Source organism: Equus asinus, chromosome 13, assembly GCF_041296235.1.
Source record: "Equus asinus isolate D_3611 breed Donkey chromosome 13, EquAss-T2T_v2, whole genome shotgun sequence".
Lineage (NCBI taxonomy): Eukaryota > Metazoa > Chordata > Mammalia > Perissodactyla > Equidae > Equus > Equus asinus.
Genome location: NC_091802.1, coordinates 3,668,664 through 3,693,695, shown reverse-complemented (window position 1 = coordinate 3,693,695; position 25,032 = coordinate 3,668,664). Strand labels below are relative to the sequence as shown.

The 25,032-nt window shown below is 37.7% G+C and overlaps 1 protein-coding gene across 2 annotated transcripts in view; it reads left to right on the top strand.

Moving 5' to 3' along the window:
• Positions 1–25,032, top strand: part of AKAP10 (A-kinase anchoring protein 10) — a 69,746-nt gene that overhangs the window by 23,622 nt on the left and 21,092 nt on the right. For both annotated transcript variants that reach the window (XM_014853168.3, XM_070481959.1), the window contains exons 5-10: positions 10,581–10,679; positions 14,805–14,889; positions 15,717–15,840; positions 16,893–17,029; positions 19,608–19,752; positions 22,458–22,631. In XM_014853168.3, the coding sequence (XP_014708654.1) occupies positions 10,581–10,679; positions 14,805–14,889; positions 15,717–15,840; positions 16,893–17,029; positions 19,608–19,752; positions 22,458–22,631 (764 nt within the window). The remainder of the gene's footprint in view (positions 1–10,580; positions 10,680–14,804; positions 14,890–15,716; positions 15,841–16,892; positions 17,030–19,607; positions 19,753–22,457; positions 22,632–25,032) is intronic.

Sequence of the window (25,032 nt, the reverse complement as noted above, 5' to 3'; positions counted from 1 at the left end):
CAGACAACTTTGACTATCACAATTTATTTTTAAAATAAACAAAACTTGACCTAAGCTGGTACGAACTTACTGCAGAAATATGAATGTGTTTGATTATGGGGTATTGTCCCACATGCTGCTGGGGTATTAATATGGTATATATAAACAGGGCATGTTACCTCTGTAAAAACTCCCAAAATTCTGAGGTCTAAAATAGTGTCCCAAAGGTTTCAGATAAGGGAACTGCCCTGTACTTATTTCTGCCTCTCACTGTTTCCCTTACTTTACCACAAGCTCTGATATTTTAAAAAGCACTTTGGGAGAATTCAGTATTGGGAGTTCATCCATGTTGTTTCTATCAGTAGTTCATTACCTTTTATTGGTAAGTAATATTCCATTGTATGGATGTATTATCCATTAACTTGTTGAAGGACATTTGGATTGTTTCCAGCTGTTGATGATTTTGAATAAAGCTGCTGTAAAGATTTGCGTACGGATTTTTGCATGGACAAAGTTTTTATTTCTGTAGGACAGATACCTAGTAGTGGGTTTGCTGGATTGTGTGGTGTGTGTTTAATTATATAAAAAACTGCCATGGGGCCAGCCCTGTGGCTGAGTGGTTAAGTTCACACTCTCCACTTGGGTGGCCCAGGGTTTCACTGGTTCGGATCCTGGGCATGGTCATGGCACTGCTCGTCAGGCCATTTTGAGATGGCATCCAACATGCCACAGCTAGGACCCATGACTGAAAATACACAACTATGTGCTGGGGGGAATTTGGGGAGAAAAAAGCAGGAAAAAAAAAAACCTGCTAGACTGTTTTGTAGAGTGATTGTACCATTTTGTGTCCCCACCAGCAATATGTGAGAGTTCTGCTTGCTTCATTTCCTTGCCAGCACTTGGTATAATCAGCATTTTGTTTATTTGAGGTTCTTTAAGCCCTTTTTTTTAGCTGAGGAAGTTTTGCCCTGTGCAAACATCTGTTGCCAATCTTCCTCTTTTTGTATGTGAGCTACCACCACAGCATGGCCACTGCCAGACGAATGGCATAGGTCTGCACCCAGGAACTGAACCTGGGCCATCAAAGCAGTGAGTCCCACACTTAACTGTTAGGCCACTGGGGCTGGCCCTAAGCCATTCTAATAGATGTATAGTAGTATCTCATTGTGGTTTTACTTTGCATTTCCCTAATGACTAATGATATTGAATGGTTTTTCATGTGCATATTTGCCGTCTGTATATCTTCTTTGGTGAATTGTTTGGATCTTGCTCCACATTTTGTTGGATTGTCTGTTTTATTGTTGAATTTTGAGAGTTCTTCATATGTTCTGGATATAAGACTTTTGTAGGCTATGTGATTTGCAAATGTTTTCTCTTGATTTATAGCTTGATTTTTTATTCCCTTAACAGAGCAAAAGGACTTTTTAAAATTAAATTAAATTTATCATTTTTTTTCTTTTATAGATTGTCCTTTTGGAGTCATATCTAAGAGGTCATGAAGATTTTCTCCTGTGTTTTTTTCTAAAAGTATTATGGTTCTGTATTTTACATTTAGATATATGATCTATTTTAAGTGAATATTGTATAAGCTTTAAGGGTTAGGTCAAGTTTTTTGTTTTATTTTGTCTTTTGTTTTGCATATGGATACCCAATTGTTCCAACGCCATTAATTGAAAAGACTACTTTTAGTCCACTGAATTGCCTTTGTACCTTGGCCATATTTGTGTAGGTCTATTTCTGGACTCTCTTCTTTTCCATTGATGTATACGTCTGTTCCTTCACTATTACCACACTGTCTTGATTACTGTAGCTTTATAGTAAGTCTTAAAATTGGATATTATCAGTCCTTTAAGTTTGTTCTTTCTTTTTCAAAATTTTGTCTATTCTAGTTTTTTTTCATATAAATTTTAGAATAATCTTGTCTATATCTACGAGAAACCCTGCTGGAATTATTGGAATTGCATTCAATCTATAGGTCAATTTGGGGAGAGTTTGTATTTTAATATGTCAAGTCTTAGAATCCACGGACATGGTGTGTTTCTTCATTTACTTAGGTCTTTGATTTCTTTCATCAGCATTGTATGGTTTTCAGTATACAGATCCTTCACATATTTTGTTAGACTTTTATCTAGGTATTTCTTTCTTGGTGCTATTGTGAATGGTATTTAAAAAAAATTTTTGTTTCTAACTTTTTGTTGCTCATATATAGAAATATGATTGACCTTTATATGTTGACCTTCTATTCTGTGACCTTACTAAACTCACTTATTACTTCTAGGAGCTTTTTTGTAGATTGCTTGGGATTTTCTATATAGATATTCATGTTATCTGTGAATGGGAACAGTGTTATTTCTTCCTTTCCAATTTATATTCTTTTTTTTTTTCTTTATTCCACTAGCTAGGACTTTCTGTACTGTGTCAATTAGGAGTGATGAGAATGGATATTCTTATCTTGTTCCTGATCTTAGAGGCAAAGTATTCAGTCTTTCACCATAAAGTATGAAATTAGCTATGGGTTTTTTGTAAATGCCCTTTATCAGGTTGATGAAGTTTCCTTCTCTTAATAGTTTACTGAGAGTGTTGTTTAGATCACGAATGTTGTTGAATTTTGTCAAATGTTTTTTCTTTGTCATTTGGTATGACTATGTGGTTTTCCTTCTTTTGTCTGTTAATATAATGGATTACATTGATTGATTTTTTTTTTAATATTGAATAAGCTTGCATTCCCAGGGTAAGCCCCATTTGGTTGTGGTGTACAGTCATATGTCGCTTAACAAGGAGATGGTTTCTGAGAAATGTGTCGTCAGGCGATTTCATCGTTGTGTGCGTATCATAGAGTGTACTTACACAAACCTGGAGGGCATAGCCTAGTACACACCTATGCTATATAGTACTTGTCTTATGGAACCACTGTTGTATATATGGTCTGTCGTTGAAATGTCATTATGCAGTGTATGACTGTTTTCTTTTTTATATATTGCTGTATTTGATTTCCTAATATTTTCTTGAGCATTTTTGCACCTGTGTTTATGATATTGGTCTGTAGCTTTCTTGTACTGCCTTTGTCTCGTTTTGGTAATACTAGGTAATACAAGGTACAAAATACAAAATACAAGGTAATACCCCATAAAATGAGTTGGTGTTATTTCTTCTTTAAATGTTTGGCAGAATTTGCAAGGGCCTGGAGTTTTGTTTTTTAGAATGTTTTAAACTATGAATTCAATTTCTTTAATAGGTAGGGACTATTTAGGTTATCTGTTTCTTCTTGAGTGAATTTTAATAGTTTGTGGCTTTCAAGGAATTGTTGATGTCATCAAATTGTTGAATTTATGCAATTATTTGGTATCCCTTGCTATATTTTTAATCTTGGGTTTATAGTGATATTCCCCTTTCATTCCTGATGTTGGTAATTGTGTCGTCTTTTTCCTTTGTCTGTATGTATAGGGGTTTATCTTTTCTTTTTCAGAGAACCAGCTTTTGATTTAATCGGTTCTTTTTTTTTTTAAAGATTTTATTTTTTTCCTTTTTCTCCCTGAAGCCCCCCAGTACATAGTTGTATATTCTTCGTTGTGGGTCCTTCTAGTTGTGGCATGTGGGACGCTGCCTCAGCGTGGTTTGATAAGCAGTGCCATGTCGGTGCCCAGGATTTGAACCAACGAAACGCTGGGCCGCCTGTAGCGGAGCGGGCGAACTTAACCACTCGGCCACGGGGCCAGCCCCTAATTGGTTCTTATCTGTTGTTTTTCTGTTTTCAATTTCATGGATTTACTGCTGTGTGTTATTTCTTTCCTCCAGCCTGCCTTGGATTTATTTTACTCTCTTTCTGGTTTCTTAAGGTGGAAACTTAGAATGCTAATTTGATACCTTTCTTTCTTAAGATAAACATGTAATGCTATAAATTTCCTTTTAACCACTGCTTCAGCTACATTGCATAAATTCTGATATTTTGAACTGAGTAAAAATAAAATGTCTAATTTTCCTTGAGTCTTACTCTTTACCCATGGATTATTTAGAAATATGTTGTTAGTTTCCAAGTGTTTGGAGAATTTTTTCCCTGTTACCTTTCTGTTACTGATTTCTCATTTAATTATATTATGGTCAGAGAACATATTTTGAGTAACTTCATTTTTTTTAAATTGGCTTAAGTTTTTAAATGTCCTAGGATATGGTTTGTCTTGGTGAATGTCTCATGTACAGTGAAAAGAATGTATATTCTGCTTTTGTTGCATAGTTTTCTGTAAATGTCAGTTCCATAGAGTTGGCTGATGATGGTGTTCAGTTTTTCTGTATCATTGCTGATATTTTGTATGTTTGTTCTATCTGTTGCTCAGAGAGGGGTGTTGAAGTCTCCAACCCTAATTGTGGATTTTTCCAATTCTACTTTGTCTATCTATTTTTGCTTCGTGTATTTTGAGGCTCCATTGTTAGGTGTGTACATATTTAGGATCGTTATATCTTCTTGGAGAATTGACTCTTTTATCACTACGGAATGTTCCTCAGCATGGCTTGATGAGTGGTGCCATATCTGTGTCCAGGATCCCAACCAGCGAAACCCTGGTGACGTCATCAAAGTGGAGCACGTGAACTTAACCACTCAGCCACAGGGCCAGCCCCTATTGAGTTCTTGATTACATCCCTGTGTAGATTTTTTAGTGGTCTCTAGAGATTATAATATACATAATTTTCATAGTCTACTTAATATTTTATTGCTTCAAGTGGTATGTAGAAACCTTACTACCACATAGGTCCCTTTGCAGAGGGTAAACAACTTACATGTTGTAGTTGTCATCTACATACGTTGATGGAGTCATCAGACAGTGTTATAAATTTTGCTTTCAACTGTCATACATATTTTTAAAAACTTGAGAGAAGAAAAATGATCTGTTATAGTTAAACCAGACATTTGCTATATCTGTTGCTTTTCCTTCATTCCTGAATTTCAGCTACTGTCACCAGACATGGACCCTAGCCCACTTCTCTTGCCCAGCTTAAAAATCTCACTTTTATGTTAGACCTAATTCTCTTGTCTTCTTGCAAGGTGTAGGTGTTCCTTTATCTAACATCTTGGGGCCTTGAGCTTATGTGGTTTTTAGCAGTGTTCCAGGAAGAAGCTCTAAGCAACAACTGCTGTGGACCCAGTTGCACTGAACTGGACCAGGTCAGGCCAGACTACAGCCACAAGAGTGGCAACTGCACAGATAGGCTGAAAATTGTACTAAAGTAACTTGCCCTCATTAACATTGTATATTCCCCTCTTCTGGGAAGGGCAAAGCAGCCATTTTTAGGTCATGTGATATATGCAGAAGCATGATTTTAGACCATGCATGTGCAAGCTTATGCCCACCTCTACCTATGAGGATGAAACTTCCCCTTTGAATACTCATCTCCTACCCCAAATCAAATTGCCTACCTCCTCATGCTCAGGGGACCATAGTTTTGTGAAATTATTCCTTGTGGTCTCCATTTTTCTTTGCTTCATGCTGCAAATAAAAATTGTACTTTGTGAAACAACTACTCCTGGGCAGTTTGATTTAACTCTCAAGAAGGGACCCACGTTTGGTCTGGTAACATTATTATTTCTGTTATCATTTCATGAGTGTCTCAAGAATTTCCTTTAGCATTTCTTTTAGAGCAGGTCTGCTCTTAAAGAATTCTCTCAATTCCTCCCCAAAGCCCCAGTACATAGTTGTATATTACAGTTGTTAAGTCCATCTAGTTCTTCTGTGTGAGCTGCCGCCACTGCATGGCTACTGACAGACAAGTAGGGTGGTTCTGCACCTGAGAACCAAACCTGGGCCACTGCAGCAGGGTGCACTGAACTTTAACCACTAGGCCATCAAGACTGGCTCTGAGATCATTTTTCTTAATGTAAGCACTTGTAGCTATATGAGTCCCTATTAGTACTACTTTTGCTGTATCCTGTAAGTTTTGGTATGTTCTATTTTCATTTGTCTCAAGATATTTTTGATTTTTCTTTTGATTTCTTTGACCCATTGGTTGTTCAAGAGTATATTGTTTAATTTCCACATATTTGTGAGTATTCCAATTTTCTTTCTGCTGTTGATTTCTAGTTTCATTCCACTGGTTGGAATGTGGTTGGTATGATTTCTGTCTTCTTAAAGTTATCAAGACTTGTTTTGTGACATAACATGTGATCTGTCATAGAGAATTTTCCATATGTATTGAAAAGAATGTGTATTCTGCTGCTATTGTGTGGAATGTTCTATATATGTCTGTTAGGTCCATTTGGTCTGTGCTGCTGTTTGAGTCCTCTGTTTCCTTTTTGATTTTCTATCTGGATGTTCTATCCATTATTGAAAGTGGGGTACTGAAGTCTCCTACTATTATTGTATTGCTGTTTCTTTCTTTTTCTTTTTTGAGGAAGATTAGCCCTGAGCTAACATCTGCCACTGATCATCCTCTTTTTGCTAAGGAAGACTGTCCCTAAGCTAACATCTGTGCCCATCTTCCTCTATTTTTCATATATGGGACACCTGCCACAGCATGGCTTGACAAGCAGTGCATAAGTCCACACCCAGAATCTGAACCGGTGAACCCTGGGCCACCGAAGTGGAATGTGCAAACTTAACCGCTGCACCACCGGGCCTGCCCTGCTATTTCTTTCTTTCTTCACTTCTATCATTGTTTACTTTATATATTTAGGTGCTCTGATGTTGGGTGCATATATTGTTATATCTTCTTGGTCGATTGACCTTTTTATCATTATATAAAGTCCTTCTTTGTGTCTTGTAACAGTTTTTGACTTAAAATCTATTTTGTCTGATAGAAGTATGGGCCTCTCTACTCTCTTTTGTTACTGTTTGCATGGAATATCTTTTTCCATCCCTTTACTTTCAGCCTATGTGTGTCCTTAAATCTAAAGTGCGTCTCTTATAGACAGCATATAGTGGGATCTTGATTATGTTTTTAGAAATCCATTCAACTGGGACCGGCCCCGTGGTCAAGTGGTTAAGTTCACGTGCTCTGCTTTGGTGGCTTGGGATTTCACTGGTTTGGATCCTGGGCACAAACATGACACTTCTCATCAGGCCACCCTGGGGCAGCATCCCACATAGCACAACCAAACGGACCTGCAATTACAATAAATAACTATGTACTTGGGGGCTTTGGGGAGAAGAAGAAGAAGAAAACTCAGGTGCCAATCTTTTTTTTTAAAAAAAATCCATTCAACCACTCTTTTGGGAAGTTTAAAGCATTTACATTTAAAGTAATTATTGATAGCGTAGGATTTACTATTGCATCTGTTAATTGTTTTCTGAGTGTCTTTTGGTTTTTTTTCCCTCTTTTTCTCTCTGTCTTCCATTGTGTTTCCTTGTTTTTATGTAGTAACATTCTTTGATTCCTTTCTCATTTTCTTTTGCATATCTTCTATAGGTATTTTCATTGTGGGGCTTATTACAGATGATCTTACAGCTTAACAATATTTTTAAACTCATAACTTAAGGCCACTTGCATACAAAAACTCAATACTTTAGCTTCTCCCTGGCCCGATCCCCCACCCCAGCACTTTCTTGATTCAAATAAGTCATTTTAGTTTTTTGTACGTAAGTTTTCTATAAAAATAGCCATAATGATGTATTCTGCTAACCCAGGGATTCTCAAAGTGTGGTTTGCGCACCCATAGAGGGCCCGTGAAAACTTTTTCAAGGGAGTCCCTGTGGTCAAAACTTTTTCCACAGTAATTCTAAGATGTTGTCTTTTTTGCTGTGTTGACATTTGTCATGATGATGCAAAGGCAGTTATGGGAAAACCTGCTGGCACTGGACCAAATTATACTAGTAGTCATTGTATGCTGCCATATACTCCCAGTAACACCAAGTGCCAGTTTTACTTAAGGATGTCTTTGGAGAAGTAGATAATTAGCTTTATTCAATCCAAACCGTTGAGTACATGTCTTTTAAAATGTGTGATGAAACGGAAAGTATGCAGAAGCACTTCTGCATGCTGAAGTGTACGACTTTTCTAAGGAAAAGTACTGTGTAGTTGATTGTTTTTGTGAGCTCAGTTAGCTGCTTTTTTAATGGAATACCATTTTTATTCAAAAAATGACTATAGACAAACCATGGTTATTCACACATGGGTATTTGGCAGACATTTTCTTAGAAATGAATGAAGTGACCTTGTCATTTCAAGGAAAACAGCTGACAGTATTTGTTTGTTGCCCAGTGGTAAAACAGAAGCTTTCAGGTGAAAATTAGAATTTTGGAAAACTTGCGTTCACCACCTTCTGCTTTGACAACTTTAAAGAGTGTTCTGATAAGATCATGGGTGATATTAATGATGTGATTTCTTTTTTTACACTCTATGATGCAGTGTATCAACATTTGGAAGATCTGCATAAGTCAGTGAACCAATATTTTCAAAAATATATGATGCTGTAAAATCATTTATGAGTAAAATATGGCCGCCATTTCCCATATTTATGGGAGACAGATCAGTGGATTTTAATGTAACAGAATACAGCAAGTTCATTCATATGGTTTCAGATTCTACATTCTAACTAACCTTTAAGAAACTACTACTTGTCAAATTTTGGTGTAGTATCAAAGAAGAATATATCCACAGTTATCTCAAAAAGTATTAAAATACTGCTTTTCCCAACTACACATTTCTGAGGCTGGATTTTCTTAATGTATATAAAACCATTTCTCTGTTCACAACACTCCTGACACCAAGTGTGTGGATTTCCCACACCAAGCAATTCTCCAATTCTCTTTGGACCGTAACTGGGTATTCTATAGTTTCATTCATTCTGACACTAACTACCTGGAGTTAATGCAGATCCCACAGGTTAAAGACTCAGTCTCATAAGACTGCCTTCCACTGAAGACGCCAGTTCCAAGTCCCAACTTGTCGCCTGTACTTCTGGCCAACCAGCTATAAAGCAGGGGTTCCCACAACCCCTTTCTCCTGTTCAGTAATTTACTAAAATGGCTCACAGAACTCAGGGAGACATTTTACTTACAGTTACTGTTTTATTTTAAAGGATATTGTAAAGGATACAAATGAATAGCCAGATGAAAAGGAGGTACATAGGGCAAGGTCCAGAAGAGTCCCAAGCGCAGGAGCTTCTCTTTCTGTGGAGTTGGGGTCTGCCACCTTTCCAGCACATGGATGCCTTCACCAATCCAGAACCTCTCTGAGCCACTTCATTGAGGGTTTTTATGTTTCCATTACGTGGACATGGTTGATTAAGTCATTGGTCGTTGGTGATTAACTTGATGATCCCTAGCCCCTCTACCCTACCTAGAGGTTGGGGAGTGGGGATCAAAGTTCCAACTCTGTAATCGCATGCTTGGTTCCTTTGGCAACCACTTCCATTCTGCAAGAGTTGCCTCATTCCTATAAACTTTCTTATGCTTGAAAGGGGCTTGTTATGAATAACAAAAGATGCTCCTCTCGCCCCTACCACTCAGGAAATTCCAAGGGCTTTAGAAGCTCTGTGCCTGGAACCAGGATGAAGACCGTATATGTATTTCTTGTTATATCACAATATACTTCAACCAAAACAAAATAGCACAACACATTGAATGCCAAAGCTGATAAGAGAATCCAACAGTTTGCTATCAAGACAGAGAGTTGGAAAAATGTAAAACAATGCCTGCTCACTGATTTTTTCAGTTTGGAAATAGTTATTGTTCATAAAAAAATGTTTATGTTAACGTCTAACAAATTTAGTATTGTTAATTTTAACTGAGTCAATAATTTTTTCTCATTTTAATTTTTTCTTTTAAAGATTGGCAGCTGCGCTAACATCTGTTGCCAATCTTTTTTTTTCCTTCTCCTCAAAGTACCCCCCGCCCCCCGCCCCGTACATGGTTGTATATTCTAGTTGTGAATGCCTCTGGTTGTGCTATATGGGACACTGCCTCAACATGACCTGACGAGCGGAGCCACGTCCGCACCCAGGATCTGAACCAGGGTGAAACCCTGGGCCACCGAAGCGGAGTGCGCGAACTTAACCACTTGGCCTGGGGGCCGGCCCCGTCATTTTAATTGCTAATACTTTAATATCCATAGATAGACCTTAAATAAACAAAAGCTTTTTAGGGTCCTCAATAATTTTTGAGAGTAAAAATTTGAGATTCATTGTTTTAACCTTCCAGAGTTGTTGAAGGTCAAATGAATGTGTTCATGAATGTAAAATCATTTTGTAAAATATTTCAAATGTACATTTATAAATAATTTTTGAGTTCCTACTGTTATATTGCTGTGTAAGTCCTTCAAGTTGGGACTTTGGAAAAGTGACATGGAAAGAGGACGTGCGTAAATAATTGCTAATGAGGAGCTCGTTAGCTTAGATGAGGAGTGGAGGAGGACATTCACATGTAAGTCCTCTGTTCCACGAACCAAACAGTGAAAACAACATTATGATGGAGGCTTACTTTGTCCTAAATATACTTCTATGTATATTTACATTTGTGTTAAATATTTTTATTTGTAAAATATATCTATTTCTCTGTGCCCGTGTGTGTGCTTGGGCGCACAGCAAACAGAAACTGTGCTGTTCATGGATGCAGTCCGCTACTGGGACAAATTTCTTTTTTGATTTCTGAAGTTGTCCCCTTCTTCCCTTGCAGGTATAGAACAAGATGCAGTGAATACTTTTACCAAATATATATCTCCAGATGCTGCTAAACCAATACCAATTACAGAAGCAATGAGAAATGATATCATAGGTAAGCAGTGTTTGAAGCTATGGCAAAAATGAAATGCCTATTTTTGGTTATTGATTAAGAGAACTTTTTATGAACATGGAATCCAACACATCCCTTTCTAGTCTGTTTTTCAGAGTACTTTATTATGTCTGATGTAGCTCACTTGAAAACTTTCTCTGTTATATGTTGGACCCAAATTCTTAGACTCTGACTTGAATAACAATATAAGCAAGAACAACAGCACACATTTATTGGCTGCTGTTATTGACTACAATGTTCTAAGCATTTCCCTGGATAAACTCATTTAATCTTCTAGAAAACCTTGCAGCATAAATACAGTTATTATTTTGTAAATGAAGAAACTGAAGCAAAGAGAGGGTAAATAGTTTGCCTGAGGTAATAAATCAACAGCACTAACAACAAATACTGAGTCACAAAGATATATTTCTCTGCAGGTAATAGTAAAAAAAAGAAAGTTTGAAAGCTTTTCCAGTGTTGCATCAGAAAGACCTTAGGTGCACCTATAATCACAGATGAAAATGGTTCATTTATTCATTGAACAAATATTTATTATGTTTCCATCGAGTCTTAGTACTCAGTTTTGTATTTTTGTTACACAAATTTAATATTTTTGATTTATGAAATAAAGCATGTTATTCTCCTCCTAGCAGATTCTTCCCAGCATGGGGCTCTTGTAGTCTTTCCTGAAGGGATTTGTACTCCCTCATTATTGGAGACGGCAAAACCCCTCTAGTCTCAGCTGTGGTTCCTGAATTGGCCCACCATACTTCCCAGTGGAGCTGTTGGCCGTTTAGGGGTCTATCAGATTGTTTTCCTTTTCTTTCTCCCACATAGACACCTATAACACATAGGTCCTCTGGCTGTTTTTGCTTTGTCCCCATCTGCTTGTATTTTGGGGTTTTCACCCAGTTTTCTTGCACATGTTGTCATGGGATGTTGGTCTTTCTATATAGTTTCTCTGTCTGTTTTTGTGTTGGACTCTGTTGCTGCCATCTTCCAGACTTCCCTAGACCAACTTTTCCTAATAATTCCACTAGGGTGTCCTAACTGATTAGAATTCGGCTATTTGAGGAATTGATTGGCTAGTGATTCCTTTGGGGATTTATTTGTACCAATTGATAACCAAACTCTCCAGGGTAGGGAGAAAAGGAAGGAGTTTTGAGCCAAAGAAAACATTTAAAAATGAAATGTCATTTCAATTCTCATTTTCCTTTTCTTAAACTTTATCAAATTATTGCTTTAATCCCATGAGGGGAAAAGTGTTCTGAAAGATCGGGTTGGGAATGTTTAATGATCAAGGGATCTGAGAAAGTTTCCATCTCAGTGTCTCTTATTATGCGTTTTAAAATGTAAATTACTCGTATGTCTGTAGACCAGTCACTTTTCCTCTGTGAGCCTGCCCTAATTATTTGTCTCCTTTCGGTTGGAATATTTTAATATAGCTGTACTTCAAGTAAGTTATAGTTTGAAGAAACCTCCACATTAGCTTTTATTATGTATCCCACCTGCCTGGTTTTGTTGTAAGTGTTATTGTTAGGTTTTTGTTTTTGCTATCTAATTACTCTGTTTTTATGCGGGGATTCAGAATGACCCAAAAACTATGCTTCCACTGCCTCCTCCATCTTCCACAAATCCCTGAACTGGCAGAATTTTTTAAATATTTTAGAAGTACAGCTAACAGAACTTGCTGATGATTTGAAAGTGAGTGGTGTGAGAGGGAAGAAAGGAATCAAGCATGACTTCATGTTTTTAAAGATCTGAATACCTGGGAGATTTATAAGATGGGGAAGATTGTAGGGATAATAGCTTATGGGGGAAATTAGGAGTTTGAGTTTTAGACATCCAAATGGTGAATGTCAAGAAGACAGTTGGACATCTGCCTTAGAAGTTCCTGACAGAAGTCCAGGTTGGCAATATAAGTTTGGAGGTCATCAGCATATAGATGAGTTTAGAGCCATGAAACTGGATAACATTACCGTGGGAGTGAGTGTCATGAGTGAAGACCGTTAGGTCTAAGGACTGAGTTAGGACAGGCCTTACATTTACAAGTCTGGCAGATGAGGAAGAACTAGCAAAGGAGACTTAGACGGAACAGCCAGTAATGTAGGCCCTCCTACATCAACTGTGTATCAAGAAGGTAGTTCTTCCCAGAAGCCAAGTGGAAAATTGTTTCTGGGAGAAAGGGAGTAATCAGAGGTGTTAAGTCATGCTGATGTGTTAAGTAAGATGAATACTAGGAATGGAATGGATTTGGGAACCTGACGGGCAACTGGTCCACTGGTCATCTTAATTGTAGTGGCCATTAGGGACAAAAACTTAATTGGAGGAATCTTAGAGAACAGGAAGAGGAGTGGAGATGGTAAGTACTGGCAACTCTAAGGAGACATTTTGCTCTAAAGATGAGCTGGGAGGGGATGTTAAGTCAAGGGACAGTGGTTTGTGTTTTTGTTTTTAAGGTGACGTGTTATAAGCATATAAGGTGAATGATAGCATGCAAACAAGTATATATGTATAATATGCAAACAGTTTGTAAAGCTGGTGAGAATGAGACGATAGTGAAGGAAAAGTTGATGCAGGAGAGAGGGGACAGTTGCTATAGGAGAAAAGTCTTGAGGAGGTGAAAGAGGATGGGATCCAGTGCTCAAATAGAGGTTTGCTCAGAGAGGAGCAGGAACAGTTCATCTGTGGTCACAGGAGAGAATGCAGAGTACATGGGTAGATGGGTGAGTGACTTGGTAGATGTCATGGAGGTGATGGAAATAATTTTCTGATTGCTTCTATTTTCTTAGTGAAGTAGGAAGCAAAGTCATCAGCAAAGAGAATAGAAGAGGTGTTAAGACGTTTAAGGAGAGAGAAGATGATGTGCTGTGTATTGCCTAGGAGACTAAGAGAGTAAATGGACCAGGAAACTGTAGTACAATCCTTAGGTTTCATTAACGTCCCACTAAGGTCATGAACTTAAAGTGAAACCAGCCATCGTGGTTGTGTGTTTTTTCCCCCAGACGTGTTAATAGCTAGCTAAACAGCTTATGGATTTGCTGCATTTTATTTAGGCAATTCCTAATTTTAGCACATTTTATGTTTTAAAATTTCTACCAAAAAACATGTGATAAACTTTACAGATAAATCTTTTCATATATTCATAATTCTTTAGGTTATAATTCTAGCAATAGAATTGCTGATTGAAAGGGTATGTTCATTTTTAAAGCTTGTGCTAGAAACTGCCAAATGGCACTCCAGAAAAAGAGATACCAATTTATATTCTTACCAACACTAGTGTCAGTTCTCCCATGCCCCTGCTCAAGCATACATATTGTTAAACAAGCATATGGATTGTTAAAGCAATTTTCTGCCAATTTACTAGACAAAAGGTGGGATGCTCCTTTTTCTAATGTAAAATTATATTTATTTGATTACTATTGAGCTTGCATATCTTTTCATATTGGCCGTTTAATGTTCTTTTGTGAATTGTGTTTTCATGTCCCTCGTTCATTTTTCTTTTGGGATATTTCTTATTAGTAAGACCTCTTGATGTATTAATGACAATCTGTCATACATAGAGTAAACTGTCATACATGCTGCAAATTTCTTTCCATTAGTTTGCCTTTTTATTTTGTTTTTGAGGTATTTTAACGTATAGAAGTTAATTTTATGTTGTTAAATCTTTTGATTTCTGTCTTTGTACGTGTGCTAGAAAGAAAGACCTTCCCTACCTGAAGATCAGCTGTTCACCTGTATTTTCTCTTAGTTTCATTTAAAACCTTCTAATTTGGGGCCGGCCTGGTGGCACAGTGGTTAAATTCACATGTTCTCTCCTTCTTGGCAGCCTGGGGTTCACCGGTTCGGATCCCGGATACAGACATGGCATTGCTTGGCAAAAGCCATGCTGTGGTAGGCGTCCCACATATAAAGTAGAGGAAGATGGGCACGGATGTTAGCTCAGGGCCAGTCTTCCTCAGCAAAAAGAGGAGGATTGGCAGTAGTTAGCTCAGGGCTAATCTTCCTCAAAAATAAATAAATAAAACCTTCTAATTTATATGCCTTTACAGTTATTTCCTACTTTATTCACAAATGTGTATACTTTCGATTTAGTTGAAATTTAATTATTTACCGTTTCTTTTACAGCAAAGATTTGTGGAGAAGATGGGCAGGTGGATCCCAACTGTTTTGTTTTGGCACAGTCCATAGTCTTTAGTGCAATGGAGCAAGAGTGAGTTAATTTCATACTTTCACATTTTGCATTCTTGGGAATTTGGGTTCAGTGTTAGGAATGGGCTTCACTCAACTAAAAACAATCTATCTTTGAGGATTTAAGCATTTTGAGTGTTCACAGGATCTTACAAGCATACTCTGACTGTCTTGGTTAATGGTTTCTTTTAAATATCAATTATGTGACTTTATGAAATGAAAATAAAGCAAGTTTTCATTTTTCATGTTAATATTTCCTAAGTTAAAAGAATTTTTCATTCTGAAGTCATTTGGTAGTGATTGTGAGCGTAGTGTGACTTTTAGAATTGTTTTATTTAATTAAACAATGCGTGTCTTCAGATGGATATCCTAATTTGTAAGTGCATGCTTTAAGCTTAATGGATGCTGTATTACTAAACCCATGTAGGATTATTGAAACTACCTCCAGAGTTTTTTCTAGATTAATTTCTGCTGCATGCCCTTAAAAAAAAAGATCTATGTATTCATTTAACATTAATGAGAAGGGTGCTCGGTGCAAGGCACAGTTCGATATAATAACCTGCCTTGAAGGAGGGAGATTACAGCCTAATAGGAAAAGTAGGGCATGTTCTTTGGTTACTGTAATATGAAGTAGCATGTGTTAATTATCAGAGGAGAATTACAAAGTCATTGAGAGGTAGGAGAGATTACTTACCTGTAGAGGAGTAAGGAACGACACCTTGGGAGGAGAGGTAGCATTTAGCTAAGCTTTTAAGATAAAATAGGCACAGTATGGAAAGAGTGTCTTTTTCCCAATGAAGCTCTTTCCTTGGTCGTTCCCTCAAATTTTCCCTTTTTGTCCATGTGCAGGCACTTTAGTGAGTTTCTGCGAAGTCACCATTTCTGTAAATACCAGATTGAAGTGCTGACCAGCGGAACTGTTTACCTGGCTGACATTCTCTTCTGTGAGTCAGCCCTCTTTTATTTCTCTGAGGTAAAGTCTGAGTTTCCTTTCACACTCTATTAGAGCATTCCAGCCTCTAAACTATAAATGCTGGGGCCCTGTCTATAGAAAATAACGTAGAAGAGACAAATCTTCAAAAAGATCAGTTGGATTTAAATAATTTTATTATTGTTTTAAGTTAGATATAATGGCAAGAGTACTTTAATGGCATATTAGTCAGATTAAAGAAAACATGAAAATCAGTGTAAAATAACTCTAATTTGGAAAAACCTAATTAAACTTTTGCTTATAAGAAAATGCATAATTTTGATTATTTGGACCTGTTTTCAAACCACAGAATTTGATACTTGATATTTGCAGACCAGACTTCAGAAGAGAGAAGGAAAAGCAGTAAATTTTTTCCATTCTCGCTTTTACTTTAGCCACTTAATAGGATTGCCTAGGGAAGCATTTGCAACAAGTAAGAGTATATTAATCTCTTTGAGGCATACAGTTTAGTATAATGGTATTTGTTAGGCTTCAGCAGATGAAATTCTTTTGTTGCAAAGCAAATGACTATTAAGTAGAGATAAGAGGATTCTCAGTCTCACAAAGTGGTGACTTAGATACGTACTTGCATTCTGCGTCTTCAAAGAATACAGTTGTTTGGTTGATTTGTTTCTTCACTCCCTCTCTTTGCCATAAGTTGAAGTCAGCATTTGTTCAAGTTAATATGGCCACGTGGAATGATGGAAATGATCAGGTATAAAAAGTTTGATCTGATTAGTTTACTCTCTCTGTTTGCCAGCGAGGAACTTCTTAATCCATCTTTACTATACTTTTTACTGCAGTTCACTAAAGTTCGCATCCAACTGTTTGGTGCTGGTTTTTTGTTAGTTTGTTCCCCGAAAAGAGTATTTTTAAACTTTTCAATCTTGAATGACTATAAGTTGCTGACTGGCATTAACTGAACAAGTGGATCTGTTTTTTTGTTTGTTTGTTTTTGCTAATGTCCTGTATTTTAATAATTGGGGCTTATAGATTAGAGATGGTGAAAAAATCTTTTTATAGTCTTATTTTCCTCTTGTATTTTTCCTTCCTAGTACATGGAAAAAGAGGATGCAGTGAATATCTTACAGTTCTGGTTGGCAGCAGATAACTTCCAGTCTCAGCTTGCTGCCAAAAAGGGCCAGTATGACGGACAGGAAGCACAGAACGACGCCATGATTTTATATGACAAGTGAGTGTTATTGATAGAAGTATTCAGCATTCAGCAAATCTATTATTTGATAGGTACTTTGGAAATAAAGATGAATAAACTCAGTCTCTGCTCTCAAGGAGCTCAGAGGGAGCAGCATAAAAGCTGCTTTTCATATGGTGTGTATAGTTTTGGGGGTTTTTAGAACAGAAGCTTCTCTTGGGGAAAAGGGAGGTTTGTGTGTGGCAAGCAGATTGATGATCCTGCAGTTCAGAGAGGGTTTCACAGAAGAAAGAAAATACTATCTAAGAAACATCTGAATTAGATCCTGAAGAATGAATTGAATTTTGCCAGCTGGAGAAGGTGGGAAAGGACATTCTAGGCAGAGGCATTGGCACAAGCAAAGTGAGGGAAACTTGGGGGAATGTGGCACTTTCAAGAAACTTGAATTTGGGTAATTGAAACTTGGGTAGGGAATATAAGAGAAAGATGAAACTAATTGGAATATATTGTAAAGATATATTCTTGAATATCTATGTATGGGTGTATCGTATTTTCTGGTGCAAATCTGCTTAGCCAGTTTACTCAATGAATAATAGTTTTTTATTAATCTTCACTTGAAAATGAGAGGGTGGCAAAATCTTACAGTGAACAGAATTGAAAACATCTGGTGAGGCAAGTGATAAGGCTGTGGCCAGCTCTGTAACACATGGTGTTCCTTCTTTTCACTTAACTTTTCTTATTCTATAAAGAAAAGTAATGTATTATTTGTATCCACAAGCAAATGCTGAGAGGATAACTTGAGGGTAGAGAAAAATGCACGGCATATTAGGGTTGGAAGAAGGCTAAGAGCATCTAGGTCAGTGGTTCCTGAGCATTGATTGCTCTGCAGCTCATGCTGGACTGTCTGCATAAGAATCACCTGGGAGCTTGTTAAAAATAGATTTCCAGTTCTCCTCTCTAACAGATTCTGAGTCAGCGGGTTTGAGGTGTGACCCAGGAATCTTTATTTTTAGAAGACTCCTCAGATAATTCTGATGAATAGCCAGATTAGGGATCTAGTCTGATTTTCCCATTTTGCAGGTAGGAAAACTAAAGCCCAGAGAGGTAGTGACTTCCACAGGGCAAGTTAGGGCAGAACTTGGACTGGAATGAAATTCTTAATGTTTGTCAAGTGTTTATTTTGGTATATTTGTGGAAAATATTATCTAAGAAACATTGTTATAGGGACGTTGGAATAGCAAGCATTTACAGTTAGAAATTTGGTCTTTGGTGCCCCAAAATTCAAATCATGGAGGAATATTTACCAACTTATTTGTCATAAGATGGGAAACTCACTTTTTGTTAAGGAAACATAACAAAAAAGAGATTTTTTTTTATGCTGGAAGAGAAGAGTGGCATTAGTGAGGTCCTGGTGGGGCTCAGTAACCACACAGAGCAGAGATCCTGGTTTTCCCACTGGATCCCATTTTCACACTGGGAGCCATTTTTTTTTTTAAAATTAATATTATTATTATTATTTTGAGGAAGATTAGCCCTGAGCTAACTACTCCCAATCCTCCTCTTTTTGCTGAGGAAGACTGGCCCTGAGCTAATATCCATGCCCATCTTCCTCTTCATTATACGTGGGACACCTACCACAGCGTGGCTTTTGCCAAGCGATGCCATGTCTGTACCCAGGATCCGAACTGGTGAACCCCGGGCTGCCGAGAAGCAGAACGTGTGCACTACCGCTGTGCCATCGAGCCGGCCCTGGGAGCCATTTTTAAATGAAGATTACTGTATGGCATCCGACTGGCACTGTCATTTTGCCAAGTTCATTGTGCCAAATTTGACTTTACCAGTTCCTATTTGTTTGTTTTTATGTCTTACGTATGCATCATCACAATCTAACCTCATCAGCCTTTCTGTATTGTATCATAGACAGGAGTTAGAAGCCACTAGAATTCTTGAAAGAGAACATATATACATTTTTCTGCTTTTAATGCTTTTTCTTAATATGTACTTTATAATCAGATTACAAAAACACTAATTGCATGTTATATCATATGAAGTAAGAAATCTTTGAGTTACTATTGATTACTCCTTTTCCTTTCTATACCAAATCATCAGCAAGTCCCATTATTCTATCCAAATACGTCAAATCTATCCACCTCACCCTCAGTACTATCTTGTTCTGAATTCCTACATGTATATTATGAATGCCTCATAGTTATGATGGTGTGTCCATCGTACCCTGTGCAGGGATCTTTTCTGCTCTCTTTTCAGGGGAAATACCATATCTTACCCTTTTTTAAATCCATTTCTGTCTGTCAAGTGCTGAACAGAGAATAGATGCCCCTTAAATGTGTGTGATTGATTTCTTTGCCTGACCCTTGAAAATCCTAAACAAGAACTAATGATGATGGAAGGCAGATAGGGAGGTAGCAGGTTGATTCAGATATCTGGGCAGTGGGAATAAAGTTGCAGCAGGACCGTCAGGATGGCTGTCAGCACCCAGCTCTATAGTCTAGGTCTGCAGGCTGAATCAAGTAGCCTCACAGAAGATTCGCTGGTGTAGGTGCCAAAAGTTGCTTATACTTACTGTAGAATTTTTTATTTGGCTATCTTTCTACCATAGGTACTTCTCCCTCCAAGCCACACATCCTCTCGGTTTTGATGATATTGTACGATTAGAAATTGAATCAAATATCTGCAGAGAAGGTGGGCCACTCCCTAACTGTTTCACAACTCCATTACGTCAGGCCTGGACGACCATGGAGAAGGTAATCAAGAACTTCAAAAGTGTTAGGGGGCCGGCCCCTGGCGCAGCGGTTAAGTGCGCACGTTCCGCTTTGGTGGCCTGGGGTTTGCCGGTTCGGATCCTGGGTGCGGACATGGCGCCGCTTGGTATGCCATGCTGTGGTAGGTGTCCCACATATAAAGTAGAGGAAGATGGGCATGGATGATAGCTCAGAGGCCAGTCTTCCTCAGCAAAAAGAGGAAGATTGGCAGTAGTTAGCTCAGGGCTAATGTTCCTCAAAAAAAAAAAGTATTAAACTACAAGAAGTTTTTGCTGGTGGAACTTAGAAAATATAACATGGGAAAAATCAAGTATAGCAGAACAGTAGAAAATTGAAGCAGTGCAGCATAGTGATTGAGAGCAGAGGCTTTGAGTCTGACTTGGTATGTATTAATCTTAATCTTTATAGGCTGAGGGACCTCAGGCAGTATTTTCCTCATCTGTAGAATGGGGATAATATTGATACTTATCTCAAAGCTATTTTTAAGGATAAAAATGAGGTAAGATAATATGAAGTGCTTATTATTAGCATAGCACCTGACACGTAGTAGGCATTAGAAAATGTTAACTGCTATTATTTTTACATCTTTTTGGATAATTAGAAAGCAGTATTGGGTAAAGTTAGCTTAGGAGCGATCCATATATTTCACCGATATTTGTCATCAGGGTTGGAACACTGGTTTTGTGTATCATGATCACTTACAGGGAATCACTAATGGTTTATTAGTAATATTAATAAGAAAGTGTTGGAATTTGTGAGTGATTTATTCTTCTAGTGAAGTAGGACAGATTTTACCAGGAATTGCACAGAGCCCGGGATAAGCCCATGAGGTTGTATTACTTACATATGTAATGTATATCTAAGTGGAAAAGGGTTAAGTAAGCATGGTTACATAATGCTACACACAAAAGCTGAATTCCAGGAATATGGAAGAGTTACATTTAAAAATCCCATCATTATGGGGCTGGCTCCGTGGCCGAGTGGTTAAGTTCACGCACTCCGCTGTGGCGGCCCAGGGTTCAGATCCTGGGCGCGGACATGGCACCGCTCATCAGGCCACATTGAGACGGCGTCCCACATCCCACAACTAGAAGGGCATGCAACTAAGATATACAACTGTGTACAGGGGGAGTTTGGGGAGATAAAGCAGGAAAAAAAAAAATCACATCATTAAAAAGCTGGTGTTGTGGGGCCGGTCACATGGTGTAGTGATTAAGTTTGCACGTTCCACTTTTGCAGGCTGGGGTTCACAGGTTCAGATCCTGGGTGTGGACCTACACGCTGCTTGTCAAGCCACACCGGAGCAGCATCCCACATATGAAATAGAGGAAGATTGGCACAGATGTTAGCTCAGGGATACTCTTCCTCAGGCAAAAAGAAGAAGATTGGCATTGGCAATGGATGGTAGCTCAGGGCCAATCTTCATCACCAAAAAAAAAAGAAAAAGCCAGTGGTTGGCCAGCCCTGGTGGGCTAGTGGTTGAGTTAGGCTGCTTTGGTGGCCCAGGTTTGGTTCCTGGGTGCAGACCTACACCACTCATCAGTGACCATTGCTGTGGCAGTGGCTCACATACAAAAAGAAGAAGATTGGTGACAGATCTTAGCTCAGGGTGAATCTTTCTCAGAAGAAAAACTAGTGGTAAACTGAATAGAGTATCAGCTTTTGCCCAGGGGTAATAATTTTTTCATGATTAAAATTAAAATCTTTCTTTAAAGGAAAAGTTCTATATCATATAAAGAATGTAAACTTTCTGAGTAAGAAAGAAGATAAACATACAGAGAAAAACAAAATGTTACTAGATGTGTGTATGTAAAGATCTTATACTAATTTTAAGAATACTATCAAGTAGATAAATGGGAACAAGCCATAGATGATTCATTCCCCAGTATTTTGAGTATTTCTGTGCTGGGTATTGGTGTTACAGCGGTAAACAAAAGACACATGGTTTCTGCCCTCCTGGAGCTCTGTCTTTAAAGAAGGCACATTTTAAACAGGCCTTGATGTTTACACGTGTGCTAAGTGCTGTGAAGGAAAAGTTGGGAATAGGAAATGCCAGTAATAAACTTGAGAACTTATTCAGCATCATTAATAATTTTTAAATGCAAATTAAAACATCCATGTACCATTAGGCATTTAACAATGATTTGAAAAAACACAACTCAGTGTTAGAAATCCTGTGTCAAAACAGATACCTTGATATATTGCCAGCAATACAAATTGACAGTATCCTTCTAAAGGGTAAATTGGCCATATACATCAAAACTAAAATGTTGATACTATTTAACTCAGTAATCACACTCCTGGTAATTTATCTTAAGGAAATCAGTTCAAAAAGTAAAAGTCAGTATATACACAAAGACTTTAATATTCGTAACAAACCAGAAAAATCTAATTTCAAATTATATCCACTCCCTGGATTGTTTTCTGGTCACTAAGACGTCTAAATATCAAGTCTCTCTAATAGTTTCCTGGCAAGTGTTTTGAGGGAAAAAAACCTATAAATTGTACACGTAATTTTAGTTACAATGTAAACTCTGTACAAAGGGATAATAATACTTCGAGTGTAATAAGGAGAAGTAAAATCATTTGTGCCAGCTGGGAGAATTGTAGGTAAAATTTTGTTTTAAAATTAAGTTTTGATTTTTATTTGGCTTCAACTTTAAAATAATGCTTGTCCTCTCTTTCAGGTCTTTTTGCCTGGCTTTTTGTCCAGCAATCTTTATTACAAATACTTGAATGATCTCATCCATTCGGTTAGAGGAGATGACTTTCTGGGAGCGAATGCTTCACTGACCGCTCACAGCTCTGTCGGCTCTGCTGACGACTCTCACCCAGGTGGCGCCGACAGCTCAGCGGCTCAGGTAGTCACCAGTTTGCCTCTACCATTAGGAAGAAACGAGTGCAGGTCCTTTCCTTCAGATACCAGTAGTGCTTCCGTTTGTAAGTTTTAAGTTGTAGAAGAAACAAAGGAGAAATAAAATTAGCCTACATATTATATATTCTAATCAAAGTATTTGTGGTACTTAAAAATATATTATATTGTAAAATACCTTACCATTATTCTGCTTGATACTGTACCTGTTGCTTTTAATAAATAATATGACATACATTTATAGCTTCTGAAGAGCTCTTTGTGTAATTATTTGGGAAATTTTAGTAACTAAATTTGGGATGCTTTTTTATAGAATAGTTGACTGAACTCCTAGATTTCTTAATGTTGTGTTTCACTGAAGAGCTTTTGGTGCCATTGTGCATTTGCTTAACCTCTCTTGGTTTTTTGGAGTGCTTTCATATATCAAATCCTGTCTGATTCTCCCCAAAATCACATGAAGTGGGTTATCTCAAGAGAAGAGACCTAAGGAGGTATTAAGAAGTTCACTGATTTTATTAAGGTCACACAGTAAGTGGGAGAGCCAGAGCTCCATTCCCTGTCTAGTGTTCTTCACCTTAAGTTTAATAATATAACATAATTATTTTCTCGTCACCATTGACAAATAAATAAATGGCATTTTGGATTTTTGACACTTGGCCTTGGATAAATTTTCTTAACTTAGAAGACAGTACGATTACACTGCCTCAGTACCGTTTCCTCCTATTAAGGTTACATAGGAGATGACCTCTGAATGTGGTTGCCGTTTTATTTTGTGATATAGGCTAGAATGTTTTGTTTTTATTTAGGCGCTTAAAAAGTATAGGTTCTAACCGTAAAATATATTTCTACATTTTTGGTTGAAGTATAATATACATACAGAAAACTCTGTGTATTATAACTATATATAACTTGAAGAATTTTCATAACTAGACCCAACCCATGTAACCCACGTCCAGATCAAGAAACAGAGTATCACCAGTGTGTCAGAAAGTCCCTCAGGCCCTCCTCTAGGCACTCTCCTCCGTCCTGCCACGGGAGCTCCTATCCTGACCCTTGGTGGCATAGATTAGTGTTACCTGTTTTTGTCCTTTTATAACTGATATCATACTCTATGTTTTTCTCTCTTTTTCTTTTGTACAGCTTTGTTGAGATATAATTCACATACTGTACAATTCACTCATTTACATTGTATAATTCAGTAGTTTTTTAGTATATTCATAGAGTTGCTTAACTGTCACCACAATCAATTTTAGAACGTTTTTTCACCCAAGAAGGAAACCCTGTTTTCTTTGACTGTCACCTTCTGAATTCTTCACTTCTCCATCCCTACCTATGCTACTGTTAATGTACTTTCTGTCTGTAGATTTGCCTATACTGAACATTTCGTAGAGATGGCACCATATGATATGTGGTCTTTTGTAAATAGCTTCTTTTGCTTAGCATAATGTTTTTAAGGTTTATCCATGTTTAGCATGTATCAGAACTTTATTCCTTTTTGTGGTCAATAATATTGCATTGTACAGACATATCACATTGTGTTTATCCATTAATTGGTGGACAGTTGGGTTGTTACCATCTTTTGGCTGTTATGAATAATGGTATTGTACAAGTTTCTGTATGGATATATGTTTTCATTTCTCGTGTGTGTATGCCTAGGAGTAGAATTGCTGGGTCAAATGATAACTCTGTTTAACTCTGTCTTGGTGACTGTTGCTTTGCAGTAGGTTTTGAAATCAGGAAGTGAGAGTCCTCCAGCGTAGTTCTTCTTTTTCAGGATTGCCTTGACTGTTTGAGGTCCTTGAGTTTCCATGTGAATTTTAAGATCAGCTTGTCAATTTCTACGAAGAAGCCAGTCAGGATTCTGATGGGGAGTGCATTGACTCCATGCATCAGTTTGGGGAGTATTGCCATCTTAACAGTATTAAATCTTCTGATCTGCGAACATGGAGGTCTTTCCGTTTATTCACATCTTTAATTTCTTTCAGCAATATTTTGTAGTTTTCAAGTACAGTCATGCATCACTTAATGACAGGGATGCCTTCTGAGAAATGTGTCATTAGGCAATTTTGTCACTGTGCAAACATCCTAGAGTGTACTTACACAAACCTAGATGGTGTAGCCTACTACACACCTAGGCTATATGGTGCTAATCTTATGGGACCATTGTCGTATATGCGGTCCATTGTTGACCAAAACATCGTTATGTGATGTGACTGTATAAGTTTTATATTTTTTTTTAAAGATTTTATTTTTTCCTTTTTCTCCCCAAAGCCCCCCGGTACATAGTTGTGTATTCTTCGTTGTGGGTTCTTCTAGTTGTGGCATGTGGGACGCTGCCTCAGCGTGGTCTGATGAGCAGTGCCATGTCCGCGCCCAGGATTCGAACTAAC